Here is a 17,631-nt window from a genome sequence, read left to right on the forward strand (position 1 = left end):
GTTATAATTTTCCATCTTTTGATACGAACTAATTTTAGAAGTGGCCAGCCATTTCGCCGATGTTACGCTTGATTAACAATTTGAAACTATACAATGTAATCGTAATGATTATCACATAAATGGTTAATACATAATAAAGAGATTAACGCTATGTAATTATTTATTTTATTTATAACAACCGTGCGACCACGATGTTTGTTTGGTACTATTATTCTATTACCGACAAATAACACAGTAAAGCAAGATTATTAGATTAAAACTCCAATTGTCATACACTGACTTGTGAAAAATGTCCAATTCAAAAATAGCAAAATTCAGCCAAAAATCATAAATTTCTTCAAATAAAATTTGGTAATTCCATGTGTAACGTGAAACATTGCTGTTGCTAAAATGCACTGACGTATGTATGTATCTCCGCCCGGATCTCTGTTTATTTATAAGTGTTAAACACTTTATGCTAAATTCTCAATACATTTGTACATAAATTTTAATTTTCATACTGTTTTACGTGTTGAAGTATGATTTTTGTTGAGTAATATCATTTTAAACTTTAACTTAATCAGTTTTAAACTGTTCGCTACTTTCATATACCGTTGAAACTGCCGAACTTGCTCGGACAAATTATCTGGGGAGCCATGCATTCGTTAAAACGAATTTCGTTTGATACGAACATATTTCCCAGGTCCCCATGAGTTCGTATCAAGCGAGTTCGACTGTAGGTAACAAGCTTAGCTTTGTAATAAAATGTAGTATGCGCCTTGTTGTCGATTTAATTTCCTGAAAATTGTTTTAATAACTTGATTTAAACTTAAAGAAAGCTCGTTCAAATGCAATTTTATGATGTGAAGTTTGCTTGATTTTACCAGAAATATTAATCGACGCTCATCCAACTTATATTTTTAAAGATGTTACTAAAAGTAAGAAAATCCACAAAAGTAGAGTACTTTATTATTGGTGCAAGGTTATTGAAGTACAGTCTTATATTGTAAAAGTTCTTGAATGAATCTTTAAAAATCTTAAAATTCAGACGGTCGCTCCCCTTTTATAATTAGCTTGGAAATAGTATATTGAATCCTATACAGATACAAAATTACTATTTTTACATTAATTAATTTAAGGTGAACCCTGAAACAAATTCTGCGGGATGAAATAAAATTCCTCTTAAGTTGGTGCTAGGAGACGTGAGGGGTGTTGCAATTTTGTTCCTCATACGGGCAGACAAAGTCAAACCGGGTCTGCTGTTACTTTGCTTGGATATGTTCAATGCTTCAAAATAAATGAAATTCTAGTTACATATGCTTCTACTACTCCGAGAGCGGTCTTAAAGTGCTGTGTGACGCCCGTAATCGGACTGAGAGCTGTTATCTTTTCTGGCTCTTTGGGATCATGTATGTGTGTAACAGAAATCAATTCATAAGTCAGTGCGTCAGTGCTATGTGCGTGTTTCATTAACCCTCAAGGACACATGCAACGAAACCGAGTTTGCTTTTTACTTTACTCGGCTGCGTCTTGTATTTCTAAAGGATCTTGTTATAGATTTTGTGAAGTATTAGCAACTGTTGCTTAGCAACTGTTTCAGAACTATGCATTTTTATGCTCTACGGTAATGATTATAACTTTTTAGTACTTTCTGTATACATGATATTCATGAAACGAGCTTAATCACCAAGCCTATTCTTTCCTTGGTACTGTGAAGTATCTATAGAAATGAAAGCACGTGCATTGTCGTTTAATACCATCCCTATAGTAACCAAAGGTGGCAGTAACGTACCTAGGATACCGTATGGGTCCATGAGCCATATGTACTAAAATTTACTACAATTATAATGTTTTCTTAGGAAAAAAATGACAAAAAGCCGTTTTGAAAAAAAATTTGCTCATTGTCACAGGTGCAAATTTTTTTTCTAAGAAAACATTATAATTGTAGTAAATTTAAGTGCATATGGCTCATGGACCCATACTGCATCCTAGGTACGTTACTGCCACCTGTGATAGTAACAGCAATAATGTATTTATTAAGATAGTAACAGGCCATCAACGGTATCAACATTCATCTCAAAATAAATGTGAAAAACGTACGGGTACACGATGGCGGCTGGTTACCATACGACCAAGTACCATCTTCGTCACAAACAGTTGTTGATGGTAGTGATACGTCATATCCTTCATCACAAATGTAAGTACATTCGCTGCCATATATATCTCCCAGGTCACATGTAATGCTTCCGTCTTCTGGCCACTGAGGTGAGGAACACTGTGTAACTGCAAATTAAAATCAAACAAAAGATATTGACGTAAATTTAAATGTAAACTGCGTTCAATTAATCACATTCCTTGGCGCCTAATGTATTTCAAAACACTAAATTAAAATAATGGATATTGCGCAATTATAGTGGAAGACACCATTTTATGAACGTGTTCATACCTTCAACAGTGATATGCATGGTGCATATTTCAGGATTTCCTGCCTGATCTGTAGCCTGGTACTTCACTGTCGCTTCGCCTTCTATACGATCACCGGGTTCTGGTCCAGAAATCTTTGTTACCGTTGGAATACTATCAACGTTATCGGTTGCTGATGGTACTGTCCAGTTTACCACCGCGCTCTCTAAACCCCTTTCCGCTTTAACTGTTAGCTCGGAGATACAGTCGGTAAATACAGGCGGTTCTGAATCTGTTTGAAATAGGGAGCAATTTTATAAAGCTGTTCAGAATATTATTCACTCTATAATGCTGTGAATGGATTAGGATTGTATTGTTTTACTGGTGTTCATGCATGTAAAAACCGTGCCGAATAACAAACTCACTGACTGTATAAAACCCCGATGGACCTTAGTATCAAATTTGTGCATTCACCAGAAATAAATCAATTTAATCCTTGTAATTCCATGTAAACCTAATTTTTCATTGTTAATGATTCTGCACTCCGCACCAAAAATTTCGATTTTATCAAATTTTGACTAGAAACCGTATAAGCAACTGATATAATAGGAAATGTACGGAAGGCTGGTGCGTCACGCTAATTGCCAAATGGTAACTTCAAAATATGTAATGCAAAATGCTGTTCGCAAAATGCTTAATGTTGAATACTGACTTTCAAACAATAGTCGTCAAATGCTGAATGCTTATTGTTAAACAATAATTTATTATCAAGTTATTTTTCGAATATTAGCGATGTCTGATTCGGCATTGGTGCACCACTGAATTGTATGCATTGATACAAAACAAAAAGCGCATGAATACAAAAATAATAAACAAGGTGTTCATCAATGTGTGTACGTCTCGGCTAAAATATGTTTCTACAAAACTTTTTAAGCAAAATGAAATTATCAGGATAAGTTGCTTTAACAGTGAATCACATACTTTAAATGATAATATTTGTGAATACCTTCGCAGTCAGGAGTGGAAGATGTTTCCCAAGACTGGTCTGCTTTGCATCGTGCGTAGGACCATTGTGACAGAGTAAATCCTTCGTCACAGTCTGCGTAACATATGGTGTTATAGGGGTACGTAATGGAAGGACATCTGTATACGCCATTTTCCGGAGGGACCGGTGCAGACGAACAAAGTACTTCTAAAATAATAAAAAACAACAACATTCTTATCTAAAGCAACAGAAGTCGAAGGTTTCTGAAAAAAGTTAATTCTTTTAAATCTTTCAAAAATTTTATTTAGCAGCGTATTCATCAAAAACGTAAACTAGCATGTAAGTGACAGAATTATGTAGATCTACTAATGGAACGGGTGACATGTGTATTAATTTTGCATCTAAAACTAAAACAATTTACCGCTACATACTGAGGCTGTTTACATTTATCTTCATACAGATTTATGAACATCGCAAGCATGAAACAAAAGAACTACAATTGCTTACTTGTACATTCAAATGTTGAGACAGACCATGAGCCACTTTCTAAACATTCCGCAGATGAAGTGCCACGGTTTTCGTACCCGTCTGAACAACCCAAGTTGCATTCGCTGCCATATATATAGTCCGCCGTGCATGTAACCTCCCCGTTAGAGGGTGGAATGTAGGCATCACATTCCGTCACTGAAAACAATATTGTTACTGTGCTCAATTGCATAAGCTCAAAACAAGAGCATCAGAATATTAATCTAAGCAGGTGTCGAAAAATCGGTTCTTCTTCAACATTTTTCTCAACAACAGAGCTGGCAGTTACTTGAAGAGAACGATTTACACCTAGAAGAAATCCAGGGACATTAAAGAATTATGTGTTGTATACAGTTTCATTTTCGGAGATATATCAAAACCATTAATAAAAACAGACATACATACACATTCTAAGGAGAACTATGTACATACAAATCCTAACACCTCTCCCTTACCCTTATTGATATCATAATGTGATATTATCCTGTCTCTATCACATAAAGGGTGATTTTAATCGTTTATTATTAAATTACACCAAAAAGATGAAGATTTTAGTACTAAAATGATCAGAATAAAGCATTAACAACTTGTGGCGCCCACGAAATCGAGAATAGCTGATGAATTTATGTTGGCGTGAATTTGTCAGAATATAGCATGAAAACGCCAGTTTCTATTTAAATGTGTTCTTTTTTATAGAAAAGATTAGTTTTGACTGAATGTCACAGGGTGATAACGGGACTCTAGCACCTGGCCGCGGGATACTGCTCCAATGCTCTACCGACTGAGCTACAAGGCCGCCTACACATTTTCTCCCAATTTTAATAATCAAGTCCTAAATACCATGACATACTGCACCTCTATATGAAATTCGTCTTGAAATTTCTAACGGGACAGAGAACAAGAGGGCCATGATGGCCCTATATCGCTCACCTGATATCATTGCACTTGAGGACAAGAAGGTCCTCAGAAAAAATATCTAAGTCCAAAGGACAGTAACAACAAAGGGAAGAAATTTAACCAAAAAGAAAAAAATTCTTACAAGGTACAGATATGTCAAAATACACGTAAAAATTGGAGGTACCATCCATGTTGTACCACAGAAAAGTGGTCTCGGTTTTCCCTACGGCCAATAATAAAAAAGTTACGAAATATAAGCTATTTATAGTAACGTAAAAGGAAAGTAATTAAAAAAAAATTATTGTAAGTGAACAAAAGAAGGATCTGCCAAATAAATCTGTTGACGTAAATGAAATTTCAGATCAGTATCTTCATTAGTTACGAAGATAACCCATTTTAATTTGAAATAAAGGGAGGTAATTTGACATAAAATCAGTCCATAGTTATCTACCCTGAATGGCTCAGTCCAACTAATAACAATAATGAAATTTCAAATAAGTCCTATAAGTACTTACTGATATAAATCCATTTTGATTACAATCAGGGGAGGTAATCAGATATAAAATAACTCTGAACCTACGCTTGGATCTGATTTGTCATGGAATCCAAGAATTATTGTTGTTAAAGTTATTTTGGAAGTTTGTATCAAATAAAACCATAAATGAAGTCTCTATATGGCTGCAAAAGCCAAAATAGCCAATTCTGGACCTTTGAGGGGCCATAACTCTGGAACCCATGAAGAAATCTGGCCAGTTCAAGAAAGGAACCAAGATCCTGTGGTGATACAAGTTGTGTGCAAGTTTGGTTAAAATCGAATCATAAATGAAGCTGCTATTGTGCAGACAAGGTCAAAATAGCTAATTTTGGCCCTTTCAGGAGCCATAACTCTGGAACCCATTATGGGATCTGGCCGGTTCAAAAAAAGAATCAAGATCTTATGGTGACACAAGTTGTGTGCAAGTTTGATTAAATTCAAATCATAAATGAAGCTGCTATTGTGCAGACAAGGTAAAAATAGCTAATTCTGGCCCTTTCAGGGGCCATAACTCTGGAACCCATAATTGGATCTCGCAAGTTCAAGAAAGGAACCAAGATCTTATAGTGATACAAGTTGTGTGCAAGTTTGGTTAAAATCAAATCATAAATGAAGCTGCTATTGTGCAGACAAGGTCAAAATAGCTAATTCTGGCCCTTTCAGGGGCCATAACTCTGGAACCCGTAATGGAATCTGGCCAGTTCAAGAAAGGAACCAAGATCTTATAGTGATACAAGTTGTGTGCCAGTTTGTAAAAATCAAATCATAAACTAGAGCTATCACTAAAGCTGATGAATGTACCCCCCACATGCACTGACACAGTACATTGCAATTCGACGCACACAAGATTGCATAATTATGTGGACTGTATGTATATAGACTGTATGTATACAGTATAGTAACAAAAAACAAAGTCCCATAACTATGCAGAATATTTATCTAAAAGAATGTAACATGCACCATGCACAACTAGGGTTGGTACTGATCACTTGTGTGAAGTTTCATTGAATTGTGTGTAAGGGTTTGGTAGATTAGGCACGCACAAGATTGCATATGCAGACTGTATGTACATAGTATGTTAACAAGAAACAAAGTCCCATAACTCTGCAATTTTTGTCGCTGAAAGAACCTAACATGCCCCATGCACAACTACTGTTGTTACTGATCACTTGTGTGAAGTTTCATTAAATTGTGTCAAGGGGATGAGGAGAGATGGTGCGCACAAGATTGTGTCTATGCATATAGTATAGTAACAAAAAAACAAAGTCCCATAACTCTGCAAATTTTTTTTCTGAAAGAACCTAACATGCCCCATGCACAACTACTGTTGTTACTGATCACTTGTGTGAAGTTTCATTAAATTGTGTCAAGGGGATGAGGAGAGATGGTGCGCACAAGATTGTGTCTATGTATATAGTATAGTAACAAAAAAACAAAGTCCCATAACTCTGCAAATTTTTTTTCTAAAAGAACCTAACATGCCCCATGCACAACTACTGTTGGTACTGATCACTTGTGTGAAGTTTCATTAAATTGTGTCAAGGGGATGAGGAGAGATGGTGCGCACAAGATTGTGTCTATGTATATAGTATAGTAACAAAAAAACAAAGTCCCATAACTCTGCAAATTTTTTTTTCTAAAAGAACCTAACATGCCCCATGCACAACTACTGTTGGTACTGATCACTTGTGTGAAGTTTCATTAAATTCTGTCAAGGGGATAAGGAGAGATGGTGCGCACAAGATTGCGTCTACGGACAGACGGACAGACAGACAGACAGACAGACAGACAACCTGAAACCAGTATACCCCCCCTTACAACTTTGTTGTCGGGGGGTACAATAAAGCTGCTATTGTGCAGACAAGGTCAAAATAGCTAATTTTGGCCCTTTCAGGGGCCATAACTCTGGAACCCATTAGGGATCTGGCCAGTTCAAGAAAGGAACCAAGATCTTATGGTGATACAACTTGTGTGCCAGTTTGGTAAAAATCAAATCATAAATAAAGCTGCTATTGTGCAGACAAGGTCAAAATAGCTAATTTTGGCCCTTTCAGGGGCCATAACTCTAAAACCCATTATGGGATCTGGCCAGTTCAAGAAAGGAACCGAGATCTTATGGTGATACAAGTTGTGTGCAAGTTTGGTTAAAATAAAATCATAATGAAACCACTATCGTGCAGACAAGAAATTGTTGACGGACGGACGCACGGACGGACAGACGACGGACGAAGGATGATCACAAAAGCTTACGTTGTCACTATGTGACAGGTGAGCTAAAAAGGTGAACATAAGTTCGGTGTAAATTCAGTCGGGCGCCAGTGTCACAGGGTCAGAAAAAATGTGCAGCCAGCCAAGCTCGTGGTCTTGGAATACCGCTCTGATGCTCTACCGACTGAGCTACCGGGCCGCCTGCACATTTTCTCCACGTTTTTATTTTCAAGAACAATTAGGTTTTACGGTAAAAAACAATATATACTGAAATGTGTGCATTAATTACCATCCACTTCGAGTACATAAGTACAACGGAGAGAGGGGTTTCCAGCAGCATCTGTGGCTTGAAATTCAACATATTCTATATCTTTTTCATCTACGGTATCTCCGCTGTTTGGTCCTGAAACTTTTCTGACCACAGGTGAAGGATCATAGTTATCTGTAGCTGATGGAATATCATACAGGACTGCTGCAGTTGTCTTTCCTTTCTCTGCTGAAAACGTTAGAACTTTTGTTCCTCCACAGTCAACAAACGTAGGTGGCTCATTGTCTGAAGAAAAATGGTTTTCCTAGTATATTAGAGATATTTAAAAGATACTTAAAGGCCTTCATACTTTGGTTATTATTATATCACTCAAGCCTGGAAATGGTATATGAAAGACTAATACCAGTACACAACTACAAACGCTAGCATGCAATCGCTCGATTTCACACACACGCACGCACGCACACACACACACACATGCCCTCGATCTATAACACGCACGTATAACTTCGATCGATTACACACATGTATGCCATCGCTCGATCAAACACACGCATACCTTCCATTGATCACACATACGCATTCATTTGATCGAGCACACATTCCCTTACAGAAGAAAGCCTCTGTGGCATACATGCTGCGTATAATTGCTGTGTATATGCCGCGAACACAGTAGTAGGCCAGAGGAGTACATTTTACATACACCGCATGCCGCGTACATGCCGCGTACTATTTCGACGAGTACACAGCATGTACGCAGGAGGCCACTAGTACACTTCAAGTACGCAGCACAGACTCTGAAAATTTAAGGAGTACACTGCATGTACGCAGGAGGGACTTGTACAAGAAAATAGTACACTGCATGTACACCGCAGATACTTCGAAATTTATAACACTTATATTTAGTTGCATTAAAGTTGTTTCCCCTTGATGCAGTTATGCCATTTTCTTCAGATGTTTACCAAATTACATGCTACAAAAATTGATTTATTTCATTGAAAAGTGGATGAAGAAAAGCATACTAATTTATTTGATAACATCAATCTACATTATTTTGGTAAGGGTAAATACTTATTGATGCATGTCACTTATCTTTTTTCTGTTTTTTTTCTGTCCAAATGATCAGCATTTGCATAAGAAAGTTGGTGGGGTAAGGAATTTACATTATCACAGCAGTTTTGCCACAAGAGTACACAGCATGTATGCAGCAGGAGTACACAGCATGTACGCCGCAGGACTCGGGCCAGGAGTACACAGAATGTACGCCGCAGGAGTACACAGCATGTACGCCGCAGGAGTACACAGCATGTACGCCGCAGGGGTAGTACACCGCAGGCTCATTTGCATGTGAAAAGTGTATGTGCCGCGTACATGCTGCGTACTATTTCCCGCATACTAAATTCCTCCAGCGTACATCCTGTGTACTATGTAGTCCACAGCATGTACGCAGCAAGTAGTACGCGGCAGAGCTCATTTGCATGTCAAAAGTGTACTACAAACGTACTATCGGTGTATGTGCGGTGTATATCCTGCGTACTATTTAAAGCCCTTGATTTCAGTACACATCATGTACGCATCATATACGCTGCATGTACACAGCAAGAGTACGCAGCAGGCCTTTTTCTCCTGTAAGGGTTGGCATGCCATCTCTCGATCACAAACACGCATTCCCTCGCTCGATCCCACACACGCATGTCCTCGCTCAAAAACACGCGCGCATGCCTTCGATTGATCATACACACGCATGCCCTCGCTCGATCACACAAACACATGCACACACGCATGCCCTAAATCGATCATACAAACGCATGCCTTTGATTGATCACATACACGCATGTCTTAGCTCGATAACAGAAGGGGTTGGTGCTGCAGTGCTTATGCCACAATATGTTATCAGAATATTCAGCGTTCTTACTAATCACACGATGCTAAATTGGAATAAAATGTCTCTACAAAACAGATATCCTAATCAGTATAAAATTAAGTTTTTCTCTTTATTTGATGCAAGAAGAATTTCAACTTATGAAACAAACGTGTAAGAGGATTTAGAACGAAAACTACAAAATTCTTTTTATTGTATATATCTTTGATCCTTTGTTTTTAAAATAAGCTCCGAGCCACGAAAATTATACTAGCATTCATATTTGAAAACTTACCTAAACACTAAGGCTGGACGCTTACCTAAACACTCAAGCTGGACGCTTACCTAAACACTAAGACTGGACGCTTACCTAAACACTCAGGCTGGTACTTACCTTCACTCTCGGGGTTGCCCGTTTACTTAAACTGTTGGGCTATACGCTTAGCTAAACTGTCGGGCTGGACGCTTACCTAACACTCAGGCTGGATGTTTACCGAAACACTTAACTTGGACGCTTACCTTAACTGTCGGGCTGGACGTTTACTTAAACTGTCGGACTGGACGCTTACCTAAACTGTCGGGCTGGACGCTTACCTAAACTGTCGGACTGGACGCTTACCTAATCACTCAGGCTCGATGCTTACCTAAACTCTCAGGCTGGACTCTTACCTAAACTCTCAGGCTGGACGCTTACCTAAACTGTCGACCGGACGCTTACCTAAACTGTCGACCGGACGCTTACCTAAACTGTCGACCGGACGCTTACCTTAACTGACGGGGTGGACTCTTACCTAAACACTCAGGCTAGATGCTTACCTAAACACTCAGGCTGGACGCTAATGCTGAAGTAAGCGATGTTATCCTTATCAACTGTACATAACGCCGTTGTGTACTGTTTTAGTTCAAATCCACTATTACACACTGGCTGACAAACTGACTGATATGTAATCGGCGAGGGGCAATAATAATAACCATTTGAAATCGTCATCCCGTACTGATCTGGTGGCATACATTCCAGAACTGAAACAAAATTAATTAACATCAACATTATTAACATACACGAGACTGAAATAAAATGCATAGTGTATCCATAGCAAATTAATATAATAATGTGTCAACTGTACGAAGTTTCGACACTTTAGTTATTATAAACCATGCCTATCTGACATTATATGTACGTGTTTTAAGCACCGAGTACCTCAACGCTCACCATCAGATTTAAAAATGTTGTCAATTCCTGTGCATAATGAATTTAAATTTAGTACCACTTTCCGTATTGGAACGTTTTGAAATGCCCTTGTATAGCCGTGAAGAATTATAGTCAAGATACAGCCAAACTTTGTGTGTAACAGACAGAAACTTGTAATGTTATTGCTTTCATTACTGATCATTCCTTCTTGAAGCCTTTCCAAGATATGTATTGACAAAGACTGATTTTGCACACAATGCGACAAAATGGCAGAAAAAAATCACACACTGATTAAAGCAATATCACACAGGATTAAAGTAATTTGAGCCGCGCCATGAGAAAACCAACATAGTGCATTTGCGACCAGCATGGATCCTGACCAGCCTGCATATCCGCGCAGTCTGGTCACGGGATCCATGCTGTTCGCTAAAGGTTTCTCTAATTCAAATAGGCTTTGAAAGCGAACAGCATGGATCCTGACCAGACTGCGCGGATGCGTAGGCTGGTCTGGATCCATGCTGGTCGCAAATGCACTATGTTGGTTTTGTCATGGTGCGGCTCATTTTATTATGATTGAAGCAAAGAAAGTGGTAGTACCATCGCAAAGCGGTGGTGTAGTGTCCCACGTGCCATCCTGACCGCATGTTGACACTGAAACGCCTTGTAACAGATACCCTTGGTAACATGAGAATGAGCACTGACTACCATAAATGAAACCTTTGTCACACTGGTACTGGCCATTCTGTGGTGCGGAAATGGACAAACATCTAGTTACTGAAACGATAATAACACATAATTTGATAATTATGAGACGTTGAATAAAGTCATAAACGACATAATTTAACCGCTAAATAAAATTATAGACAATATTGACGTTCACGTCGTACAAGCAGAAACTTCACACCAAATGAGATTAAACTTAGCATGTGAGCAACATGTGTGTACAAACCTTGAACTTACACGTGGGAACATGTGTGCACAAACCTTGACTTGCTCGTGAGAAACATGTGTGCACAAACCTTAAACTTGAACGTGAGAAACATGTGTGTACAAACCTTAAACTTGAACGTGAGAACATGTGTGTACAAACCTTAAACTTGAACGTGAGAAACATGTGTGTACAAACCTTGAACTAGCACGTGAGAAACATGTGTGTACAAACCTTGACTTGCACGTGAGAAACATGTGTGTACAAACCTTAAACTTGAACGTGAGAAACATGTGTGTACAAACCTTGAACTTACACGTGAGAAACATGTGTGTACAAACCTTAAACTTGAACGTGAGAAACATGTGTGTACAAACCTTAAACTTGAACGTGAGAACATGTGTGTACAAACCTTAAACTTGAACGTGAGAAACATGTGTGTACAAACCTTGACTTGCACGTGAGAAACATGTGTGTACAACCCTTGACTTGCACGTGAGAAACATGTGTGTACAACCCTTGACTTGCACGTGAGAAACATGCGTGTACAAACCTTTAACTTGCACGTTAAATGAACATTCATCCGATGGGTTTCCGGCGTTATCGTATGCAACGTATTTTACTGTGTGAACAACACCACTCTCTACATTAGAACCTGGCGATATAGATCCAGCAGTTTGCTTTACTTCTGGACTAGTGGTATCTTGACTGTCGGAAGCTGTTGGCAAGTCCCATGTGACTGTTGCAGATGTCATACCCATATCGGCTGCTACTACAATATCAGACGGACACCCGGACAGAACAGGAGGCTCCGAATCTGTTCTCCAAAGAAAGCAAAAGCAATTTTAGTATAATATAGCATCAATTAAGAGAGGAAAAAATAACACAAAAAAAGTTCATGTGGGAGAAAAAAATAGATCACTAGGTTGTGGTCGGTTTTTAAACAATAGGCGGGGAACTTTAAAGTACATCTACATACCTTTACAAACATCTGTACTTGGGACAGACCAGTTGCCATCAGCTTTACACTTTAGAAGGTACCATGTAGATACAGAATATCCTGAATCACAAACAGGGTAACACAATGCACCATAGGTGTAGGAGCTGCAGCTATACGATCCATGCGGTATAGTAGGGGTCGTCTGAGGGCATGGGACACCTTCAATACATATACAAGATTAGTTATGTTATTTTCACTAGAAAACCACAAAATGATGTTCTAAACAACTTTGGGGATACGTTTTAGCTCTACTTTTTCAAAAGGATTTCAAGGAGATGCATGTTTATGATACAGTGAGATTTCATATTACAGTTAAAATATTTTCCATTAAACAGATTTTGCATAATCCATTTCATAATTTAAGGAACATGCTTTTTAATACCTGTGCATGCGGATGACCCCCCGTTTGTCCACTGCCCGTTTGACTGGCACTGAATGCTAGATACTGTCGGCTCGAATCCATACTCGCAGGTATAGGTGCACGAATGGCCATAGCTGGTTCCCGAACAGGCGACATTTCCAGATACTGGTGCAGACGGAGTATAACAGTAAATTACTGAAAGATAAATGAGCCGCGCCATGAGAAAACCAACATAGTGGCTTTGCGACCGGCATGGATCTAGACCAGCCTGCGCATCCACGCAGTCTGGTCAGGATCCATGCTGTTCGTTTTCAAAGCCTATTGCAATTAGAGAAACTGTTAGCGAACAGCATGGATCCTGACCAGACTGCGCAGATGCCTATTAAAGATAAACACGTTAAACACATGTACTCAACTGAATATCAAGAAATAAGTTCATAACAAAGTCCTACCCTCGCTGGAAATATTTTTTGTCAGAAAGATTTTTAAAGGAGGGAATTTAACACCTTCTACGGATGCTGTTTGTATTGAATTAGACTAATTAACTAAATATAATAAAAGGGTTACTTAAAAACAAACCTCTGACAGATATTTGTATTTTACATTGTGCAGTTAGACCTTGAGAATCCGCCCCGCTAGTGTAATAAACGTTGTAAATTGTGCCAGTCGCTGAACCTTCCAACACTGCACCATTTGATGGTCCGCTTTCTTGAATTACACTTAAAATAACAAATGTAGATTCAATCTAAGATTCTAACAAACTCTAAACGGTATTTGATTGTTCAAAACGTATCTATGCAGTAACTAGTCATTATTATATTGATTTACTGAAAATCGCAGATTAAGATTTATCAATGAGATCTTGTGTGTTATAGGTTCAGCTGACATTAGGCCTATTCTAGCATAAAACCGCTGCTTTTGCCGTTTTCAGAGTGTATTAAAAAGGTAACTAAACTGGTTGTTTACATACATGATAGGCTGTTAACACATATATTTATATATGCGCGTCCCGTGGTAACGTATAAGCGTATTACGGCCATTTCTAACACGATCCGATTCATTTTCCTATTAAACAAAGAAGGCTGAAAACAGTGAATTATTATACAACAATTCACTGTTCTGACGTCACTATTATTACGTCATGGCGTCAAACGGCATAGCGGCGCGCTGAAAAAGAAACCGATTGAAAACGGGCAAATATTTAATGAATGCCGTCAAGGATGTACTTTAAAGTCCTTGGTAACGTGTTAGAATCGAAATAATATATCTCATTTAGTGATTTGTTCTTAAATAAAATCATTGTCGTTCAGATGCGTATTATTATATTACTCGGGCTGCGCTCTCGTGATATAATTCCTTCGCATCTGAACTCCAAACAATGATTTATTCAGCGACAAATCACTAAATGAGATATATTATTTCTTAAATATACCCTAATATGAACTAAGGTTCTATAGCCAGTACAGGAAGATAAAAAAAAAACGAGAATACGGTTCTTTATACCTTCGTGGACCATTCTCTGGATCAGTAGCTGAGGGTACCGTCCAAGTTACCTTCATAGATGTCTCCTTTGAGGGAGTGGTATATGACAGGGTGGATGGGCAGTTTGTAAAGTATGGTGGGTGATTAGGCGCTGCAAATATATTTAGACTATTTCACTAGGATAACAGTTATATACAGGTATATTTCATAAACAAGTTCATACTAAGTAGATCTATTTGAAAAATTCATGTCTACTAATGTCAATTTATCAATCAATGACAATGTAACTGTTTTCGTTTGATCCATTTATCACGTTTTTTTTTATCTATATAGACTGATCAGATTTAGATTTGTTTTATTTCTGGTGCTGAAACTGTAAACAATAAACGTACTGGAACAAGACTGGTACGGGCTCCTTCTTCGTCGCCTTCTCCACCTGGCTCGCCGTCTGCTTCTATGCGTACTACAGATCGAGTGAGACCGTTTCTTTCTCAATGAGTTTGGCTCTTAAAGAAATATTATTTTAATTGATGTATACAGTGTCAAGTATGACTAAGGTTGTCTTCAGTAGATTTAAAATCCGAGACTCAGTCCAACTGTTGTGAAAAATTCTTTGCAAGAATATAAAACAATGCTTTAATGCTATATGCGTTTTATTTATTAAATCGAAATATCGAAATAACTAGTTAGAGCTTTCGTCTTAGTAGGCCCAATTCGAAATTTCGATATTCGTAAACGAAATTTCTTGTTATTTATTCTTTGTTTGGCAGTTTTTTACTAAAAAATTTGAATCGTCTGTCCGTTTGTCAAAGGTCAAAAATGTGCATTGGGTAATTTTATTGACTCTTAGATAATTAAAATTTAAAGCGAATGCATCTACCTACACAGTAATATATTGTAACCAGCACATAGGGAGATGAACATATATACTAACATCAATGTATGACATACCCTAGTCTCTGGAGCTACTCTAGATTTCAAACTGTATCAAATATAAATACATTTATATGTATAGTATGTTCAAATGGTAGGGTTGGAACAAGGTTGAAACCCTTCCAGATAAATCTAAATAGTGAAATATTTACTTAATGAAAACTTTCAAGACCTAAAGGCACTGACCTCCAGATTTTGGATATATTTTTTTCTTTAAAGTTGACTTTTGGTCATATTATGAATATTAGAAAATATTTTTTTTTTTGGTTTCTTAACTATCTTAAAAAATGCCAAATCAAGAGAAAAAAAAAGAGTCGGAAATCGAACCCGTGCCGCCGCGGCAATGAAAACTTTTTCCCGCGGTCTTAACAATACACAAGGGAGATGTACGCACATAAGAATTTGTTAAATATAATATATAGATATCTATAATTAAGGTAGTTTAACTCGAGTAAAGCCGTACAAACGCTTATGAATTTTCAGTGTAAATAATAGTAAAAAGCAACACACTGTCAAGTGTTTCCATAATTTATTAGTATATAGTTTGTCAGTAGTTATAAAGTTTCAAAACTTTCTATAAAAATATAGCATTAATTTCCTGATACCTAAAGATTTTCTTCTTTTTTGTTGTCACACGATCTGGACCCAGTTGTTCGTAACTTTAACAGACGATTAAGCTTACGGTCGATTAACTTTTACGTTTATATTTCAACATTTTAAAAGACAGAAAAAAAATGTATAAGTTAAGGATTATGAACACTAAAATGTCTTTACAGTGAAATCCAAATATCATACCAGAGTTTCCCACCAAGACTAATACTTTGAAACAAAATTTAACCAGCGATTAGTTTAACAGTCGGTTAAAAGTTTCAAACAACTGGGCCCTGGAGGCCAGTGCCTTTAAACATGGTTAAAATAGTGATATTTGTAGTAGCGGGTTTTCTTCGGTCATCTTAAAGGGCTCTCTTGGGCTCACTGGGTACCTAATCCACATTTAGTTTCAAGTTAGTATCTCGAATTCTGTCGTACTCTAAGCGAGCTAACACATGAGTTTATTAAATATATAGAAATCCCAGAAGGGTTGAAGGAATGACCAGTTTTACTGTATTTAAAAGTACACTGGAATTGAACCACAGGAGTGTCTTATTTATATTCATACTGCGGATAGAACAAATTTTCGAAGGAGATGCTGTTTGAGTATTTTTAAAAGGAGTGTGTTATAGAAAGAAATATGACTACAACTAAATAGAACACATTAATTCAGCAACAGTTCTTTATTTACGCCAGCTGAAACTGTCAGGACTGGTGTGTCATTTTCATGACCTGGTTTGGTAAATTTTAAAATTTTCGACACCGCAACTGTATCTTGTACGCGTTCGCATACTTCTATTTCACAATAGTTTCAGCGGTACGGTTATACGTATTAAAATTTCAAGCGTATATGTATTAAAGCGTAAATATGAACTTTAAAAGGCAAACTTATTTTGTAGACTTTTCCATGCGTTTATAGGCCTACTACATATTAACTCTGTATTGCTAGACAGATCAGTGTAACAGACTAACTTATTTTGATAATGTTTTATTAAAGGGTTTGTATAAATGTCGAGTTAAATCGCATTTGACCTGGCTCAGCTTGAGCTTACTTGAAGTACAAAAAAAAATCAAATTAATATATTCCATGGTCACATGACAAACGGATGCAATCTTTAAAAGTAGGAAAAAGACATATCTAGCATACTGTAATCATATTTTGTATACATTAAATAGTACACATACGTGTAGACGTACATATATAAAAAGTACCTGTGATTGTGTCCATCCACTCTCCATCTACACAAATCATGCCAGGACCTTCCTCATCTGCAAAGAAACATAGGGTTCCACCTAGCACACTCTTGTCCACAATACCCGCGTCACACTCGATGTTTCCTTCAGGCACGAGACAGCCCTTTTCATCATTACTGGTTTTCTTTTTAATAAAAAAAATTATTCATTTTGTTTATTACGTTCTTTTTCAGCTTGAAAGACATTGTTAATTTCAAACAATGCTCAAAATCCAGTCCTGGTATAACATGTT

General features: G+C 37.5%; 1 protein-coding gene across 1 annotated transcript in view; it reads right to left on the reverse strand.

The window, feature by feature from the left end:
• Positions 1-17,631, reverse strand: part of LOC123552073 (sushi, von Willebrand factor type A, EGF and pentraxin domain-containing protein 1-like) — a 48,703-nt gene that overhangs the window by 30,372 nt on the left and 700 nt on the right. The window contains exons 2-15 of the mRNA XM_053541624.1: positions 17,358-17,523; positions 15,014-15,127; positions 14,643-14,772; positions 13,719-13,858; positions 13,161-13,334; positions 12,758-12,937; positions 12,332-12,595; positions 11,448-11,624; positions 10,478-10,681; positions 7,822-8,085; positions 3,875-4,051; positions 3,389-3,574; positions 2,426-2,674; positions 2,080-2,262 (exon numbers count right to left, since the gene is read on the reverse strand). Coding sequence (XP_053397599.1) covers positions 2,080-2,262; positions 2,426-2,674; positions 3,389-3,574; positions 3,875-4,051; positions 7,822-8,085; positions 10,478-10,681; positions 11,448-11,624; positions 12,332-12,595; positions 12,758-12,937; positions 13,161-13,334; positions 13,719-13,858; positions 14,643-14,772; positions 15,014-15,127; positions 17,358-17,523 — 2,608 coding nt within the window. The remainder of the gene's footprint in view (positions 1-2,079; positions 2,263-2,425; positions 2,675-3,388; positions 3,575-3,874; positions 4,052-7,821; positions 8,086-10,477; positions 10,682-11,447; positions 11,625-12,331; positions 12,596-12,757; positions 12,938-13,160; positions 13,335-13,718; positions 13,859-14,642; positions 14,773-15,013; positions 15,128-17,357; positions 17,524-17,631) is intronic.

This window comes from Mercenaria mercenaria, chromosome 4 (genome assembly GCF_021730395.1).
Source record: "Mercenaria mercenaria strain notata chromosome 4, MADL_Memer_1, whole genome shotgun sequence".
In the NCBI taxonomy this organism is placed as follows: domain Eukaryota; kingdom Metazoa; phylum Mollusca; class Bivalvia; order Venerida; family Veneridae; genus Mercenaria; species Mercenaria mercenaria.